At 45.1% G+C, this 16,942-nt stretch overlaps 1 protein-coding gene across 3 annotated transcripts in view; it reads right to left on the bottom strand.

The window, feature by feature from the left end:
- Positions 1–16,942, bottom strand: part of Zfyve9 (zinc finger FYVE-type containing 9) — a 159,883-nt gene that overhangs the window by 5,082 nt on the left and 137,859 nt on the right. For all 3 annotated transcript variants that reach the window (XM_052715755.1, XM_052715758.1, XM_052715757.1), the window contains 4 exons: positions 10,892–11,042; positions 8,494–8,574; positions 3,893–4,055; positions 1,016–1,121 (listed from right to left, as the gene is read on the bottom strand). In XM_052715755.1, coding sequence (XP_052571715.1) covers positions 1,016–1,121; positions 3,893–4,055; positions 8,494–8,574; positions 10,892–11,042 — 501 coding nt within the window. The remainder of the gene's footprint in view (positions 1–1,015; positions 1,122–3,892; positions 4,056–8,493; positions 8,575–10,891; positions 11,043–16,942) is intronic.

Here is a 16,942-nt window from a genome sequence, read left to right as displayed (position 1 = left end):
GGCCATATTGTTGAGCTTTCCTGTCACACACAGAAGACGCTACCTGGCAATGGACGTGCTGGTCCTCTGACTCTTACAATCCTGTCACTCTTCTGAGATTTTCCCAAGCCTTGCGGATAGGGGTTGTGTTGCAGGACTTCAAAAAATTTATTGATACAGGATATTGGTAGCCCAGGCTGGCCTCAAATTTGTGATCTTCCTGCCTCAGCCTCCCAAATACTGGGATTGCAGGTGTGTGGGCACATCTGGCTAGCCACTTAAGAGCTGGCTAGAACTGGCTTTGAACCTGAACCAGGAACTTACCATTACTTGTTTGTTTTCGAGACAGGGTTTCTCTGTGTAGCTTTGCGCCTTCTTTCCTGGATCTCGCTCTGTAGCCCAGGCTGGCCTCGAACTCACAAAGATCTGCCTGCCTCTGCCTCCCTGAGTGCTGGGATTAAAGGCGTGTGCCACCACCCCCCGGGCTTGTAATTTTGACAAATCTTACTGTTAACTGTCTGTCTTTTGAAGACCACGTTATTCAATGGTCTTTGAATGCAGTCTGGCACACTCAACTATCTGAAGAACACAGCACAGGAGTGCCCCACTCAGAGACACAGCCTGCTTGCCTTCCAAAGCAAATACATCTGAAAGAAAGTTCATCAGTAGATCACCAGAGTACACACGCTGCACTTTCGGACTTTCTTTCCCAGTAAGCTAAGACAGATCAGAGGGAATGAAATACAGTAGATAAATGAAAAGATTTTTTTTCCTCAGAGAAACTTTGTGTATTTGTCCACAAGCATCATGGAGAGTGTGAGGAAGTCAGAGGTCAGTTTGTGGGAGCTGGTTCTTTCCTCCCACCATATGGGTCCCGAGGACTGAATTCAGACCTTCAGGATTAGTGACAAATGCCTTTACCCGCTGACCCATCTCGCTGGCTCAACTTTTCCTTCTGAATCAGCCCAGAATGGGGCTTTTGGCTTAGCAAAAGGCTGTTGAAAGTAGGGCAAGCGCACCAACGTTCATTTCTTACCTCTGTCCATCTGATGACTTTTCCATTTGCTTTGTACTCGGATCCATGGAATATCTTCACATTTGTTATAGATTCCATGGACTTCCCGTCTATAGGACTCACCACACTACAACGGAGGAAAGGGAAGGAGATATCCTGTCACATTTTACTACCAAATACCTAATATGCCCTGCTGAAGACATCTGCAGCATATCATGGCAAGATGCCGAGTGCTCATGGGAAGGGTATGCCCAGAAACTAATCAAGCACACATACCGAAAGGCAGACAATTTGCAAGGAGCCATTTTCCAAAGTTACCGTCATATAAACAGGCTGTTTACTCCCACCCGCTCTTTCCCAAGCATTTCTCTTTAATAAATACCCGGCTACTCACCCAGCCTGGTTCCCCACTCTACTCCTGCTCTGTAACAACACTCACCATGCTCTCTTTGCTTGTCTGCCTTCGAAAGGCAGTTCTGAAGGGGAAGAGCCTGACATGTCAGCCCTGGGTGCTGATTTCAGGTGCCAACCCCTGCCTGGAACGTTTGTTAAGAACTATATAAAGCTGGGGACTTGGCTCAGTGCTAAGGGAACTTGTTCACGAGGCAGAAGCCCCGAGTTCTTAATAACATAGTAAAGCAACAACAAACAGCTCCAGTGCTGGCATGAAGCCACAGCCGTGTCTATCATCACACACACCCGCCCCCCCAGTGCTGTTATCACTCTTAGACTCCTAGACAGAAGTACGTCTAACAGTTCTGTCTCCCTTAAAATACAGTAAGGAAATGAAATACACGGAGATACACAGTTCCTCTGAAAAGAACACACAATGATCGACACAAAGATTCTAAACAATGTTTAAACCTATTCATGTTCTTGGGTCTTTTTAGTTTGCTTGAGACGAGGTCTTATTACATAGGCTGGCCTGGATCTCAGAGATCCGCCTGCCTCTGCCTCCTGAGTGCTGGGATTAAAGGCGTGCGCCGCCATGTCTGGCCCTGTTCTGAGTTCTCCACCCATCAAAAGTTAAATTAGGGGCTAGAAGATGGCTCAGCAGGGAAAGGAATTGTGTCCCCAGAACCTATATAAAGGTGAAGGAAAGACCCAACCACACAGCTGTCACGTGTGCCGTGGCATGCCTCTATCATCCCCCAATAAAGAAGTGCAATCAAAAAAAATTTTTTTTTCTTCCGAGACAGGGTTTCTCTGTGTAGCTTTGCGCCTTTCCTGGAACTCGCTTTGGAGACCAGGCTGGCCTCGAACTCACAAAGATCTGCCTGCCTCTGCCTCCTGAGTGCTGGGATTAAAGGCGTGTGCCACCACCACCCGGCCAAATTTTAAAAGAGGAATATAAGATGGATAATGGGGAATGCTGGGAGCTTTGCTGTATATGAAGGGAGACATGTACAACGGGGCTAGAACACAGACAGTGGCCAGAGAAGACCTTCTGGAGACAGTGGCATGGGGAACCAGGTGAAGATGGGGATGGAGCTGTTCACAGGGCATCCTGAGGAGGAGGGCAGGCTAAGAGCACGTGTGCAAAGGGCGGGGGCAGAGGCACAGCTGTGCTCAAATAAGGAGGCCAATGTCATGCTGAGCACTTGGGAGGCTAAGGAAGGAAGGCTGCCTTGAGTTTGAGTTCAGCCAGAACTACACAGTGAACTCCAGGCCAGCCTGGGCTACAGAGTAAGACCCTGTCTCAAAACAGCAAGAAGTGTAGGCCCTTAAGAGGGAACAAGTGGGCCGGGCGGTGGTGGCACACGCCTTTAATCCCAGCACTTGGGAGGCAGAGCCAGGCGGATCTCTGTGAGTTCCAGGCCAGCCTGGGCTACAGAGTGAGTTCCAGGAAAGGTGCAAAGCTACACAGAGAAACCCTGTCTCGAAAAACCAAAAAAAAAACGAGGAAAAAAAAAAAAAAGGAACAAGTGACTTCCAACTTTATCTTGGAAGACACTAGAAGCCATTGGTGGTTTGAACAGAAAGGTGACATGATGCTGGCAGCTGTCAGAACGAGACTAGGGACAGACCAGAATGAGAGGCCTTTGGGGACAGATACCTCGGGCTACTGCACCTGTCCACCACGGTGGTTCGAACTGGGCAGACCGCTTTTAAACTAGGATGGTGGCACTGGAGGTGGTGAGAGCACGTGACGGCTATATTCTGAACACAGCAGACAGGGTTTACCGCTGGAGTGATTGTGGGGTAGGAGAGAAAAAGAACCGTCAAGAATGAATCCAAGGTGTGAATTTGGTGTGAAGCATTAGCACAGCTGCCATGAGCCAGGGAGAGTCTGGCTCTGAAGCCCAGGAAGATGGTTTTAAATCAGAGTCTTGCCATGTCTTAGCTTTATGGTGCTGAGGAGTCATTAGCCTTAAGTACCCGCTTATTCAAATGAGGGTACCCGTTGTATCAAATGGAATGTATCAGTAGAGGTGCTGATACCCAAACGGCGTGGGTATTTCTATTCAAGCAACTTTTGTTTACTGCCTCATCTTTCCCTAAAAAATATATACACAGATCCCTCAGAAATCAAGTACAGAGGGCTGAGGAGGCTGCTCAGGGGTTAAGAGCATGCACTGCTTGCTGAGGAACTGGGTTTGTTCTCACCAGCCGGGACAGATGGCTCCCAACCACCTGTCACTCCAGATCCAGGGGAATTTGAGGCCTGTGTCCACGGGCACCCACAGTCATGTGCACAGGCCTGCACACAGACACATGACTTCACAAAAGGTTTTTTTAAGAAATTAAGATTAAAAACATAGAAATTAAAAATTTGGTTATACATTCCTTTGTTTGTCTGTCTGTAGACAGGCCTTTAGTGAAACTCTAAAGCACCAGTGCACACAGCAGACAAAGCCTGGAGCTATTCCCTAACTGGCTCTGAGGGGATCCACTTACCCTTTGTTAACTTTCTTGTCATCGTCTACCCACTGAATGTGGATCTGCTCCTGGGGGTCCTCTGCATCCGCCTTCCCACAAGTGATGGTAAAGTCCTTCATCTCTCGAAGTGCCTGCCTCAAGGAGTCCATGTTCTCTGCAGTGATCTGGACCATAACGCCATCTGAGAGTATCAGCAGGAAGGTAACAGAGATGGAAACAGTGCAAAGCCAGGGAGGGAGGTGGCTGAGACACAGTGCCTCGTGTCCAGCAGATCCTCTGATACTAAACATAAGCTTTGCAAAGCCAACAGACACAAAGAGGTGTTCTTTCTGAGCTAAAACGATTGAAGAGCTGTGTGAGCAAACGCACAGGCTCACTCGGCTTTACCACTGTTCACTTCCTTTCCGACTCCCTGAATGTTTCTCCTGAGACTGCTCAGAGGGAAAACTTACATGTGACCCCACTGCTCCTCTGCAGGCTCATGCAGCATTTGAATCCCATTTACCCTCTTGCAATTACCACACCCTGCTTCTCTCTCTTAACTTCTTACTATGATTGCCTGGCATATGAATGCCTGCCATATAAATGTTTGTTTTAAAATTACTAAACAACAACAACAACAACAAAACAAAACCAAGTTTGACTAGGTGTGGTGGTACAGACCTTTCATACCAGAATTTGGGCAGTAGAGACAGGAGGATCTAGTTTGAAGCTAGCCTAGTCTACATACACAGAAAGTTCCAGGTTAGCCATGGAGATCTCTGAGTTCAAGGCTAGCCTGATCTTCAGATCAAGTTCTAGGACAGCCAGGGCTACATAGAGAAACCCTGTCTCAAAAACAAAAACAAACACAAAACCATAAAAAAAAAAAAATGGTCCCATTGGGCCGGGCGGTGGTGGTGCACGCCTTTAATCCCAGCACTCGGGAGGCAGAGGCAGGTGGATCTCTGTGAGTTCGAGGCCAGCCTGGACTACCAAGTGAGTTCCAGGAAAAGGTGCAAAGCTACACAGAGAAACCCTGTCTCGAAAAAAAAAAAAATGGTCCCATTGGCTCATATATTTGTATGCTCAGCCCCCAATGATGAGCTGTTTAAAGGATTAGGAGGTATGTCCTTGTTGGAGGAAGTGTGTCATAAAGAGTAGACTTTGAGGTTCCAAAAGCCCATGTCAGGCCCAGGCCCAGGCCCAGGCTCAGTCCCCCGATCCCGTTCTGCTGCCTGCAAATCAGTGTGTAAGCTCTCTGCTCCATGCTTCTCATCATGATGGAAATGGGCTAACTGTGGTGGTTGAGTAAGAATGGATCATAGATACAGACACATAGACTCAGACACCTGAATGCTTAGTCATAGGGAGTGGCACTGCTGGAGAAGGATTAGGAGGTGTGGCTTTGCTGGGGTGGGCATGGCCTTGTTAGAAGAAGTGTGTCACTAGGGGTGGGCTTTGAGGTCTCAAAAACCAAAGCCAGGCCCACTGTCTGTCTGTCTATCTCTGCTTGAAGATCAGGATACAGCTCTCAACTACTGCTCCAGCACCTGCCTGCATGCTGCCATGCTCCACAACATGATGAGAACAGACCAAATCTATGAAACTGCAAGCAAGGCCCCAGCTAAATGCTCTATTTTGTAAGAGTTGCCTTGGACATGGTGTCTCCTCACAGCAATAGAACACTGACTAAGACAGAAGTTGGTACCAGGGAGCAGGGTACTGCTGTGATAGGCCAGACCATGCTGCTTGTGGCAGAATGTGGACGTTGGAATAATGGGCCATGCTAGTAGGAGCATGGAAGACAGTGGTGCTGAGAGCAATGTATTATAGACCATGGGGACTTCTGAAGTTGGACTCAATGTATTTTTGCATTATGATATGGCTACAAGCCTATGGGGGTCAGGGAGTGGAACAGGATAATTTGAAGAGGAATGGCCCCCACAGGCTCACAGATTTGAATGCTCTGTCACCAGGGAGTGGCACTATTAGAAGTTGTCCTCTGACCTCATGTGCACTGTGCCATTTACACACACCCTCACATAAATAATGCAATTCATAGCATTCTTTTTAAAGTATTTTTAAAATATACTGGTTAATAATTCCATACACATATTCAATGCATTTTGAATATATCCATTTCCAACTCTCCCCCGGCCCCTCCCCCAACTTCAGTCTTTTGAGACAGGGTCTCTCATGTAGCTTAGGCTGGTCTTGAGCTCAATTTGTAACTGAGAATATCCTTGAACTCCCAATCCTTCTGTCTTTGTCTAAGTAAAATAATTCTTTTTGAAATATGGATTTTCAATAGACATCCATAGATAATCTTACATATATTTCTACATACTAGCTTTGATCTTTTTCAGTGAGTAGAACAGTGAGTGAAGTGCAGCATATCTTACAACCAAGTCTCACACTTCAAACTATAAAGAAAAATGATATATTGGGGCAGGGCTGGAGAACTCATAATTGAAGATCCAGGGGATCCAATACCTCGGTCACTGTGGGCACCTGGACTCATAGTCACATGCACAGTACCCACCTAATACACACACATACACATTCACATACCCAACACACCCATACATACACACACACACACACACACCCAACACACCCATACACACACATATACACAGACACCCAACCCATACACACATACACTCAACACACTCATACACACTCATACACACACACAACACATGTAATTAATTTTTTTTTTCTTTTTGGTTTTTCAAGACAAAGTTTCTCTGTGTAGTTTTGGTGCCTGCCCTGGATCTCGCCCTGTAGACCAGGCTAGCCTTGAACTCACAAAGATTCACCTGGCTCTGCCTCCCAAGTGCTGGGATTAAAGGCGTGTGCCACCACTGCCTGGCTCATAATTAATTTTTTTTAAAGATTTATTTATTTATTATGTATACAACATACATGACTGCAGGACAGAAGAGGGCACCAGATCTCATTACAGATGGTTGTGAGCCACCATATGGTTGCTGGGAATTGAACTCAGGACCTCTGGAAGAGCAATCAGTGCTCTTAACCTCTGAGCCATCTCTCCAGCCCCATAATTAATTTTTTTAAAAAAAATCTTTAGAAAAAAAAGAAGGAAAAAAATTGTTGAGCACTCGGGAGGCAGAGGCAGGTGGATCTCTGTGAGTTTGAGGCCAGCCTGGGCTACAGAGTGAGTTCCAGGACAGGCTCCAAAAATACACAGAGAAACCCTGTCTTGAAAAACCAAAAAAAGAAAAGAAAAGAAAAAGAAAGAAATCGTTGGGCTAAGTGAGATGGCTCAGTGGCTAATGGCACTTGCCGACAGCCTGATGACCGAGTCCACACCCCGGACGCCATGGTGGAAGGAGACAAGTCTCCCAAACTGTTCCCTGATCTTTACATGAATGCTGTCACACACACATAGCTGCACTCAAACACGTGTCATATACACACATGATAGAAATAAATTAAGTTTTTAAAAAGGAAATTGCTGGAGAGATGTCTCAGTAGTTTACAGCACTGGCTTTTCTTGCAGAGGACCAAGGATCACTTCCCAGCACCCATATGGCGACTCACAATCATCCTTAACTCCAGTCTGGGATGGGGGACCTGATGAGCTGTTCTAGCTCTATGGGCACCAGACACATCTATGATGCCCAGACTCACAATGTAGACCAGAGGTTTCTGTTTGCTTTGGTTTTCGAGATAGGGTTTCTTTGTATAGCCCTGGCTGTTCTGTAACTAGCCTGCAGACCAGTAGGTGTTAATTAGCTTCTATCAGGGTGTGTCTCATGTCTAATTACAGCAACCACAGCAAGCACACTTCATTCTGCATTTCAGCAATAGTGGCAAGATTTCTGTGGGTAGGAGGGAGTGGCATCACCTGCACTCTTGCCTATCTGCAATATGGTATCTGACTCTATATTCTAACCGCTCAGGCACCCTGTATCAAAAATGGGAATGGCCATCTCTGACATTTCACCGGTGCCTGTGGTACCTGTACTTATCCCTTCTTTGGAGAACTAGGCATCCATGATAGGTTTTGTTTGCTTGCCTGTCTTTCTTGCTATGTTGGTTAGACTGGTCTGGAACTCCTGGGTTCCAGTGAGTTCCAGTTACTTCCTGCCTCAGCTTCCTGAGTAGCTGGCAGTCAAAAAAATACAGATTACACATTGTGGTCTGAATGAAAACGGTCCCCATAGATTCATAAGAAGTGGCATTATTGGAGGTGTGGCCTTGTTGGAGGAAGTGTGTCACTGGGGGTGGGCTTTACGGTTTTAGAAACTTAAGCAAGGCCTAGTGGCTCACTGTCTCTTCCCGTTGCTTGCAGATCCAGATGTAGAACTCTCAGCTACCTCTCCAGCACCATGTCTGCCTGCATGCCACCATGGCTTCCCACCATGACGATAATGTAGTCCAGGCCGGTCTTGAACTCTAGGATGAGCTTGTACTCCTGTCTCCACCTCTCCAATGCTGGGATCACAGACCTGTACTACCACATCTGGTTTGTGCAGCAAGTTTAGAGGTAAATTTACTCCAACACTTGAGTCACATCCACAGCCCTCAGTGCACTCAATATCGCTTACTTTTCCGCTGTATAATCAGGACCGAACTGAGGCACAAAGAATAAACAATTCATCCTTTACCTTCCACAATACTGGACTTGGCAAGGTATCCTGAAGAGGACTTCAGAGCGCCACTGAACACAAAGAAACTGGCACCAGTCACTGTAACAGACACAGAAACAGATTAGTGAAGACGGAACACGGAGACGGGCATTGGGAACCATAGTGAGGTAGAAGTTGGGAATTCCAGAAATCATCACACAGAAAACAAAACACTACCAATGTGCAACTAACTAACCAATTAGTTCAAATGCTTACCATATGTTTGTGAAAAAAGTTTTAAGATACAACCAATCCTACATTCTGTTGTACTCTTCCTCAATCAAGAATCAAAGAATTTGCCGGGCGGTGGTGGCGCACGCTTGTAACCCCAGCACTCGGGAGGCAGAGGCAGGTGGATCTCTGTGAGTTCGAGGCCAGCCTGGTCTACAGAGCTAGTCCAGGACAGGCTCCAAAGCTACACAGAGAAACCCTGTCTCGAAAAACCACCAAAAAAAAAAAAAAAAGAATCAAAGAATTTTACAAATACACAAAACCTTAATGGCCAGGTTCTAGGGTTAGCTTGGCTTGTAGCACATTTCTGAAATAAAAGTTTACTGGAACATGTCAGTTTCATTCATTTACATATTCTCCAAGGCAGTCCAGTGCTAGAACTCTAAATGGAGCAGCTAGTGGTGAACGCAGTCAAGTCTAAACTAGGTATCATTTGGCTCTTCACAGAAAAGGTTTATTACTCTTTATCTACTGATTTCTAGAATTTTCTTTTCTTTCATTTTTCAAGACAGGGTTTCTCTGTGTAGCCCTGGCTGTCCTGGAACTCGCTCTGTAGACCAGGTTGACCTAGAACTCATAGAGATCTGCCTGCCTCTGCCTCCTGAGTGCTGGGATTAAAGGTGTGCGCCACCACTGCCCAGCTACTAGAGTTATTTTTAAAGGTCTACTTAGGATGAATATTTAGGGCTGGGAGATATCTTAGCCAGTACGCTACCTGCTATATAACCATGAGGACCAGAGTTTGGCTCTTCAGCACCCATGAAAATTCGAGGTATAACAGTATCCACCTGTAATTCCAGCTAGGGGGCGGGGACAAGAGGCTCCCAGGAGCTCACTGGCCAGCCATCCTAGCCAGTGAGCTTCAGATTCAGTGAGAGATCCTATTTCAAAAAATAATTTGGGGGTCAGGGGTTGGGGTGGGGGAGGGGGCTGGCTAGATGATTCAGTAAGTAAAGGCACCTGCCACCAAACTGGTGACTTGATTTCTATCCCTGGAACCCATATGTTGGGAGGAGAAAAACCTATTCTCTCAAATTGTTCTCTGACCTACATATAAACACAATAAATAAATGTTAGAAAAATACACAACAATAAAACAAAACAACACAGTGAGCAAGTAACTAAAGAGGATACCTAATGCTGACTTCTGGTTTCCATACGGAAATGTGCCAAGTGAGTGCATATACATCTGCATGCATATACATGAACGCACGTGTGTGCATGCATGCATATGCACACCACACTACCACTATTTCTCCAGAAAGGAAAGGATACATAATCAAAACTTACACTGCTCTTATTTTCCTACATCTGTTTTTGTTTGTTTGCTTTTTTGAGACAGGGTTTCTCTGTATAGTCCTAGCCATCCCGGAACTCACTCGGTAGCCCAGGCTGGCCTCGAACTCACAGAGATCTGTCTGCCTCTGCTTCCTGAGTGCTGGGATTAAAGGCGTGCGTCACCACTGCCGCCGAGCTATTTTCCTACATCTTTTTTTTTTTTTTAATTTATTTATTTATTATGTATACAGAAGAGGGCGCCAGATCTCATTACAGATGGTTGTGAGCCACCATGTGGTTGCTGGGAATTGAACTCAGGACCTCTAGAAGTGCAGTCAGTGCTCTTAACCTCTGAGCCATCTCTCTAGCCCTATTTTCCTACATCTTAAACTGGACTGAACTAATCCAATTTCCTACTGATTGTTCTTATAATACATCTAACAGGCAGCGATCCAGCCTTTGTCAGACACTTCTGGTGACAGGGAGGCACAAGGCAGGCAAGCATCCTACCTCTGGACTGCTCTCAGAATCACAGAGCATGCTTCAAATTGAGCAAAATATGGCTTCCTGTAACACTTGCCCTGTCTCAAAAAACAGAATGAATGAATGAATGAAAGGAAGGAAGGAAATAAGTAAATAAATACATGAATGAATAAATAAATAGGGGTGAGAGAGATGACTCAATGGTGAAGAGCACTAGCTGCTCTTCCAGAGGACCCACATGGTGGCTTGCCACTGTCTGTAACTCGAGGCCCAGGGGAGCCAATACCCTCTTCTGGACTTTGCGAGATGTAGTCAAAACACCCACACATGTATAAATAATAATAAAACAAATAAATAAAACTCCCCCAGCGGTTGAGCTGCTTGCCTTTCCTGGGCTGATTGTGAATACTGATGGCCTGGGTCTGGTAGTTTCCATCATCATTCTGCACACACACGAGATGAGAATCTGCCTTTTCATTGAAGCAGGCACCTCCTGCCAGGACATGCTCATTGGACTTGTTCATGGCTTTCATCATCTGCAATCAAAGAAGAGGGTTAGCCTTATTCTGCAAGAATGAGCCAGTTTTCCCTCTAACATGGCAAACATCACTTCTCAACGACAGCAACGCAGTCACAGTTAGTTTAGGAACACAAAAGTTCCCTGTGCCTTAGCCATGTAACCCATGCACATTCTGCACTCATTTGCTTTGTCTTTTCTTCGTTGTTGTTATTGTTTGAGACAGGGTCACACTATGTAGAAGGCTGAGAACTCCTATAAACCAGGCTGGCCTTGAATTCATAGACATCCACTGCCTCTGCCTCCAGACTGCTGGGATTAAAGGCCTGCACCACCATGCCCAACTTTTTTGTCTTTTTCTAGATGCACTGAATTCAATTAACACAAAGTAGTTCGGTTAAGTGTAGTAGTTTCTGTTACTCACTGCATTCTCTGGGGACACACACCCGGAAATTCTAACTCTAAAAGAATGTCAAGCCAGCCAGCGGTGGTGACATACACCTTTAACCCCAGCACTTGGGAGGCAGAGGCAGGTGGATCTCTGTGAGCTCGAGGCTAGTCTGGTCTATAGGGCGAGTTCCAGGACAGCCAGGACTATACACCCAGAAACTCTCTCTTGGGAAACAAAAACAAACAAACAAAAAAATGTCCCAATTTAAGTGCCTTTTTCTTCAATATTAAACATGAGGCTGTTCTCTAGAACGTTAAGAAATTTATTGTTAATTTTACTAATTTACCTGTGAGTTCTTTAATGAATATTAATGTTCTGCTGTGTTCTTTCCAAAACAGTAAAGACAGTAGTTATATATGTATTTTTTTTCAAGACAGAGTTTCTCTCTGTGTACCTGGCTATCCTGGAACTCATTCTGTTTATTAATAAGTTCTAATTTAAATTGTAAATTTAAGATGGAAAAGCACATGGGGAGCTAGAGAGGTACTTCAATGGTAAGAGCACTCAGTGGGCAAACAGGAATACCCGAGTTTCGACCCCCGCACTCACATAAAAAGGCAAGTATGGCCATGACTGCCTGTAACTCCAGTGTAGGAGGGGCAGGGGCAGGGGCAGGAGGATTACTGGGACTTGGTGGCCACTAGGTTCAGCGAAAGACCCTGTTTCAAAGGAAAAAGGTGGAGAGTGACAGAGCAGGACAGCAGACCTCCTGCTCTGGTGTCTGCATGTACACAGGCACATGTAGACACGAGAAAAAGAAAGTTCATGGGCCATTTATAAACAAACCAGAACCTCCCTTGATGTCAAACTCCAGCTATCAAGTTAAAGATAATGTGCCTTTCTGTTTCCCATTTTCCTTTCGGGTTTTGCATCTGTTTAACTTACTGGTCTATTTTTTTAAATGCCCATCCTCTGGACAGTTCATCTGAAACTTGTTTTAGTCCCCAATTCTTTCTCTGTAATAAGCAGCAATACCAGTTCCTTCCCGTACTCACCCATCTGCTTTCTGTTTCTACATATTCGTCTATCCCGAGTGTTTCATGTAAATGGAACCACACAATACACTAGAACCATCGGATCTAGCTATGCTCACTGAGCATAAAGGTTTCTGTTGTTGTTTCCTTAGATTTATTTCTATGTATATGGTGCTTTGTCTGCATGTATGTATGTGCATCACGTGTGTGCTTTTCTCAGAAGAGAAAGCCAGACCTCCTGGAACTGGAGTTATGGACAGTTGTGAGCTGCAATGTGGGTGCTGGGAATTGACCTTTGGTCCTTTGCAAGAGCAGCAAGTACTCATAACCACTGAGCCATCTCTCCAGCTGCCAACAGTACTACATTTTTATGATTTAAAAAATATACACAATTGGCCGGGCAGTAGTGGCGTACACCTTTAATTCCAGCACTCAGGAGGCAGAGCCAGGCGGATCTCTGTGAGTTCGAGGCCAGCCTGGGCTACAGAGTGAGTTCCAGGAAAGGCTCCAAAGTCACACTGAGAAACCGTCTCAAAATAAAAACAACAACAACAACACACACACACACACACACACACACACACACACACACACACACACACACACACACACAGAGTGTTATTTGAATCTTAGAAGGTCTTTTAATAAAAAACCCGGAGCCCGATATTGGGGTGAAAACTGAAAGATCAGAAAAACAAACAGAACAGCCAGCCACTAGTTCTTATCTGTATGAAATCCTCAGTCTAAAGAGAGTGAGTTCCTGTTTGCTCATGTCTTATATACCTTTCTCTGCCCAGCCATCACTTCTAGGATTAAAGGTGTGTGTGCTTCCCAGTACTGGGATTAAAGGTGTGTGCCACCACTGCCTGGCTCTGCTTCCCGGTGTGGCCTTGAACTCACAGAGATCTGGATGGATCTCTGCCTCTGGAGTGATAGGATTAGAGGTGTGTGCCACCACTGCCTGAACTCTATGTCAACTCTAGTGGCTGGCTCTGTCCTCTGATCCTCAGACAAGTTTATTAGGGTACACAATAGATCACCATTCCATGGTTTATTCACTGATGGACATTTTGAAGCTATTTCTACCGTTTTAACTGTACTTTACAGTACTACCATGAATGTGTATGGCTACACATACTTGAGTACCCCTCCCTGCTCCCTCTTCCTCTCTCTCTATCCACTGTTGGGGATTAAACTCGGGGTGTTAGACATGCTACACAAGTCTCTACCACTCAGCTTCACCTCTTAGCCCTTTGTTTCAAAAGCTTTTTGTGAGGGAGAGGGAATAGATACTTGGGAGTAGAACTCAAAAACATATGATAATTCTGTTTAATGTTTTGAGAAGTTGCCAAATTCTTTCATGGTGGATGAATTATTGTGTGTGTGTGTGTGTGTGTTTCCCTATCACTGGAAAATACCTAGATAGTCTGTGGTGATCTGAATAAGAGTGGCCCCCACAGGTTCATCTATTTGAATACTTAGTCACCAGGCAGTGGAACTATTTGAAAGAATTAAAAGATTAAGAGGTGTGGCTTTTTTTTGCAAGAAGTGTGTTCTGGGGCTTTGAGGTTTCAACAGCCCATTCCAAACCCTGAGTGAGTGAGTGAGTGAGTGAGTGAGTGAGTGAGTGAGTGAGTGTGTGTGTGTGTGTGCCTGTGGATATAATGTAGCTCTCTGTTCCAGGGCCTGCCTGCATGCTACCATGCTCCCCACCATGATGAAAATGGACTGAACCTCTGAAACTCTAAGTAAGCCCTCAATTAAATGCTTCCTTTTATAAGAGTTGTCTTGGTCATGGTGTCTCCTCATAGCAATAGACAGCGATCAGGACAAAGTCCTTCGCTCGTTTTGTAACTGTATTGTTTCTTTTGTTGTTGAGTTATATGCCTGTTTTCCTTTTTTTGGTAGGGGCAGGGGTTATGAGACATGGTCTCATACAGTTCAGGCTGGCTTCGAACTCACCACGTAACCATGTAGTGGAGAACTGTTTTGCTCTCCCAGCCCTCTTGTCCCTGTCTCCCAGTGCTGGGATTACAGTGGGTAACTTTATGGGTTTGTTGCTTTTATTTAGTTTGCTGGTCCATCCTGTTCTGTCTCCAATTAAGCAAAACTCCCTTGTTTTTCACATCCTTGCTTGAGATGTCTTTAGCAAATCACACATTGGCATTATTAGATGTATTGAAGTTCCTTCACGCCCGGTCACTAAGAAAGGGTAACTACATCTCAGAGGGGCTTCTTCCCTCCCCATATCCTTTCTACCCTATGTCAGTAAGATGAGTCAGCATGAGAGGCATAAGATAAACCAGATGTATAAACGAGTGAGTCTGTGAGTCAGATAACAGACAAAAGAGAAGGATGAAAATATAAAGGGGTGACAAAGTTCCAGCATTTGACATTGTGAATCACCATTCTTCGTCACCTTTTTACCTTCATTTTTATGATTCTCACTGGTGTGATGGGAGTTTCTTTATGCCTCTTCCTTTGGGTATTTCGTGTGGGCTTTGGTGAAGAATGACAATGTATACAATGGCAATCTCTTTTTTTTTTTTTTTTTTTTTTTTTTTGGTTTTTCGAGACAGGGTTTCTCTGTGTAGTTTTGCGCCTTTCCTGGGACTCACTTGGTAGCCCAGGCTGGCCTCGAACTCACAGAGATCCGCCTGCCTCTGCCTCCCGAGTGCTGGGATTAAAGGCGTGCGCCACCACCGCCCGGCGGCAATCTCTTTAAACAAAATAATTCTTTGGAAAAAATTCCCGCCACCGTGGGACTAGATAGCATAACTCTGCCTACTCCCCACATAGGACTCCCCATTGTATTCCCAACCCATTACACCAAGAACAGAGAAGTTAAGATTTATTAACTGGGCATACCTGGTCCCAGGGATGAACACCACACAATTGAGAGATATAACGGGCCCAGAGCCAGAGCAGAGTCTGAGGCCATTAAGGGCAAGAGTTCAGTTATTAAGTATAGAATAGTACCCAGGATTAGTGGCTTGCTGGGTAAAATGAAAGATCCGGTCTGCCCAATGGGGAGCAGATTCTGTTAAGAAGTTAGACCGACTTGATCCCCCTCTGCTGTATACAGAAGCATACACTGAAGGAATCAGAATGGCATGGCATAATGGAAAAAGATTAAGACATCAGCACCTTCCCTCTGGGGAGCATAGGAGGGGAGCAAGCCCATATTATAAGACTAAGGCACAAAAGAATGCAGTCAGGAAATAGCTCAATGCTTGTTGTGCTAACGGATACAAACACTGCATCACGCCCCTTGACGAATGAAAACCGCTCTCAGGGGTTTGTTTCTCAGGACTCAGATCTGACACCTCCTAACCACAAAGGCCAAGACCATGCAGGTGGGGTCACTGAGTCTTAGAGGACAACAGGCACTTAGATTGCTGCTAAACTTACTGCTTTTTGCTTCAAGAAAAATGCTGTAACGAAGCTGATGGCTGCTTTCACTCCAGGATCCTTAAGACCGCTTTCACTATTGCCTGTGGTTAAACTATAATGCAATCACAGAGTATATAAGGTGTGGCCTATTTTCACCAAACAGGCGGGGGCGGCCACCCTGATTCCCCCTCAGATGATGGCATCCTCCTTCCCTCCCTGACTCCACTCCACACCTCCTCTTTGAGACCTGAACCCCCTGGAACTGGACTCTGGCAGTTTACAAAAAATGCTGTGATTATTTTGCAAAACCCAAAGACCATTTATTCTTGGAGTGTTCAAAGCTTTCATGTTTCATCAACAACTCAACAAGTGTGGGAATTGAAAACCTATTTTCCTGATGCTCTTAGCTTGAGGTGGAATGAGGCTTATATAATAACTATTACCTCCAGTATGGAGAGAGGTTTCAAACCAGTGCTTGCCCGTCCATTTGAGTTGTTTTTTTTTACAGAGTTTCTCTGTTTAACAATCCTGACTGTCCTAGAACTCACTCTGTAGCTCAGGCTGGCCTCTAATGCAGAGATCCGCCTGCTTCTGCCTCCCAAGTGCTGGGATTAAAGGTGTCGCCACCACCACCCAGTTACAATCTCATTCTTTTATTTGTGGAAATTCAGCTCTTCTAGTGCCATTTTTTGAGATATTTCTCTTGCCATTTAGTGCCCACAACACCCGTTTAAACCAATTGGCCACAAATGAAAGCATGTTTCTCAATCCTAAATTCTATTCTATGTCAGCACAACATTGTACTGTAGCCTTGTAATAAGTTTTAAAGCTTTATTCCAACTTTATTCTCCTTTTCTAAAATTATTTCTGACTTGCTATTTAAGACTCTAATGGTCACTGAATGTCAAGTATTGACTTTTTCATTTCTCACAGAAAGGCTGTGAGAATTTGAGGGTTCTACGAAATCTGGAGAGCACGCTGAGTTGTGATGACCTTGTCAGTATTAAGGTTCTGGATCCAGGCACATGGAGGTCATGCTACATATCTAGGGATTCTTTGGTTTCTCTCATAGTTTTCACAGTATACATCTTTACCTCCCCA

The sequence above is a fragment of the Peromyscus californicus genome, unplaced genomic scaffold (genome assembly GCF_007827085.1).
Source record: "Peromyscus californicus insignis strain IS unplaced genomic scaffold, ASM782708v3 Scaffold_5__1_contigs__length_169319896, whole genome shotgun sequence".
NCBI classification, from domain to species: domain Eukaryota; kingdom Metazoa; phylum Chordata; class Mammalia; order Rodentia; family Cricetidae; genus Peromyscus; species Peromyscus californicus.
Note: the sequence above shows the minus strand (reverse complement) of the source record. Positions and strands in the feature narration are given on the sequence as shown.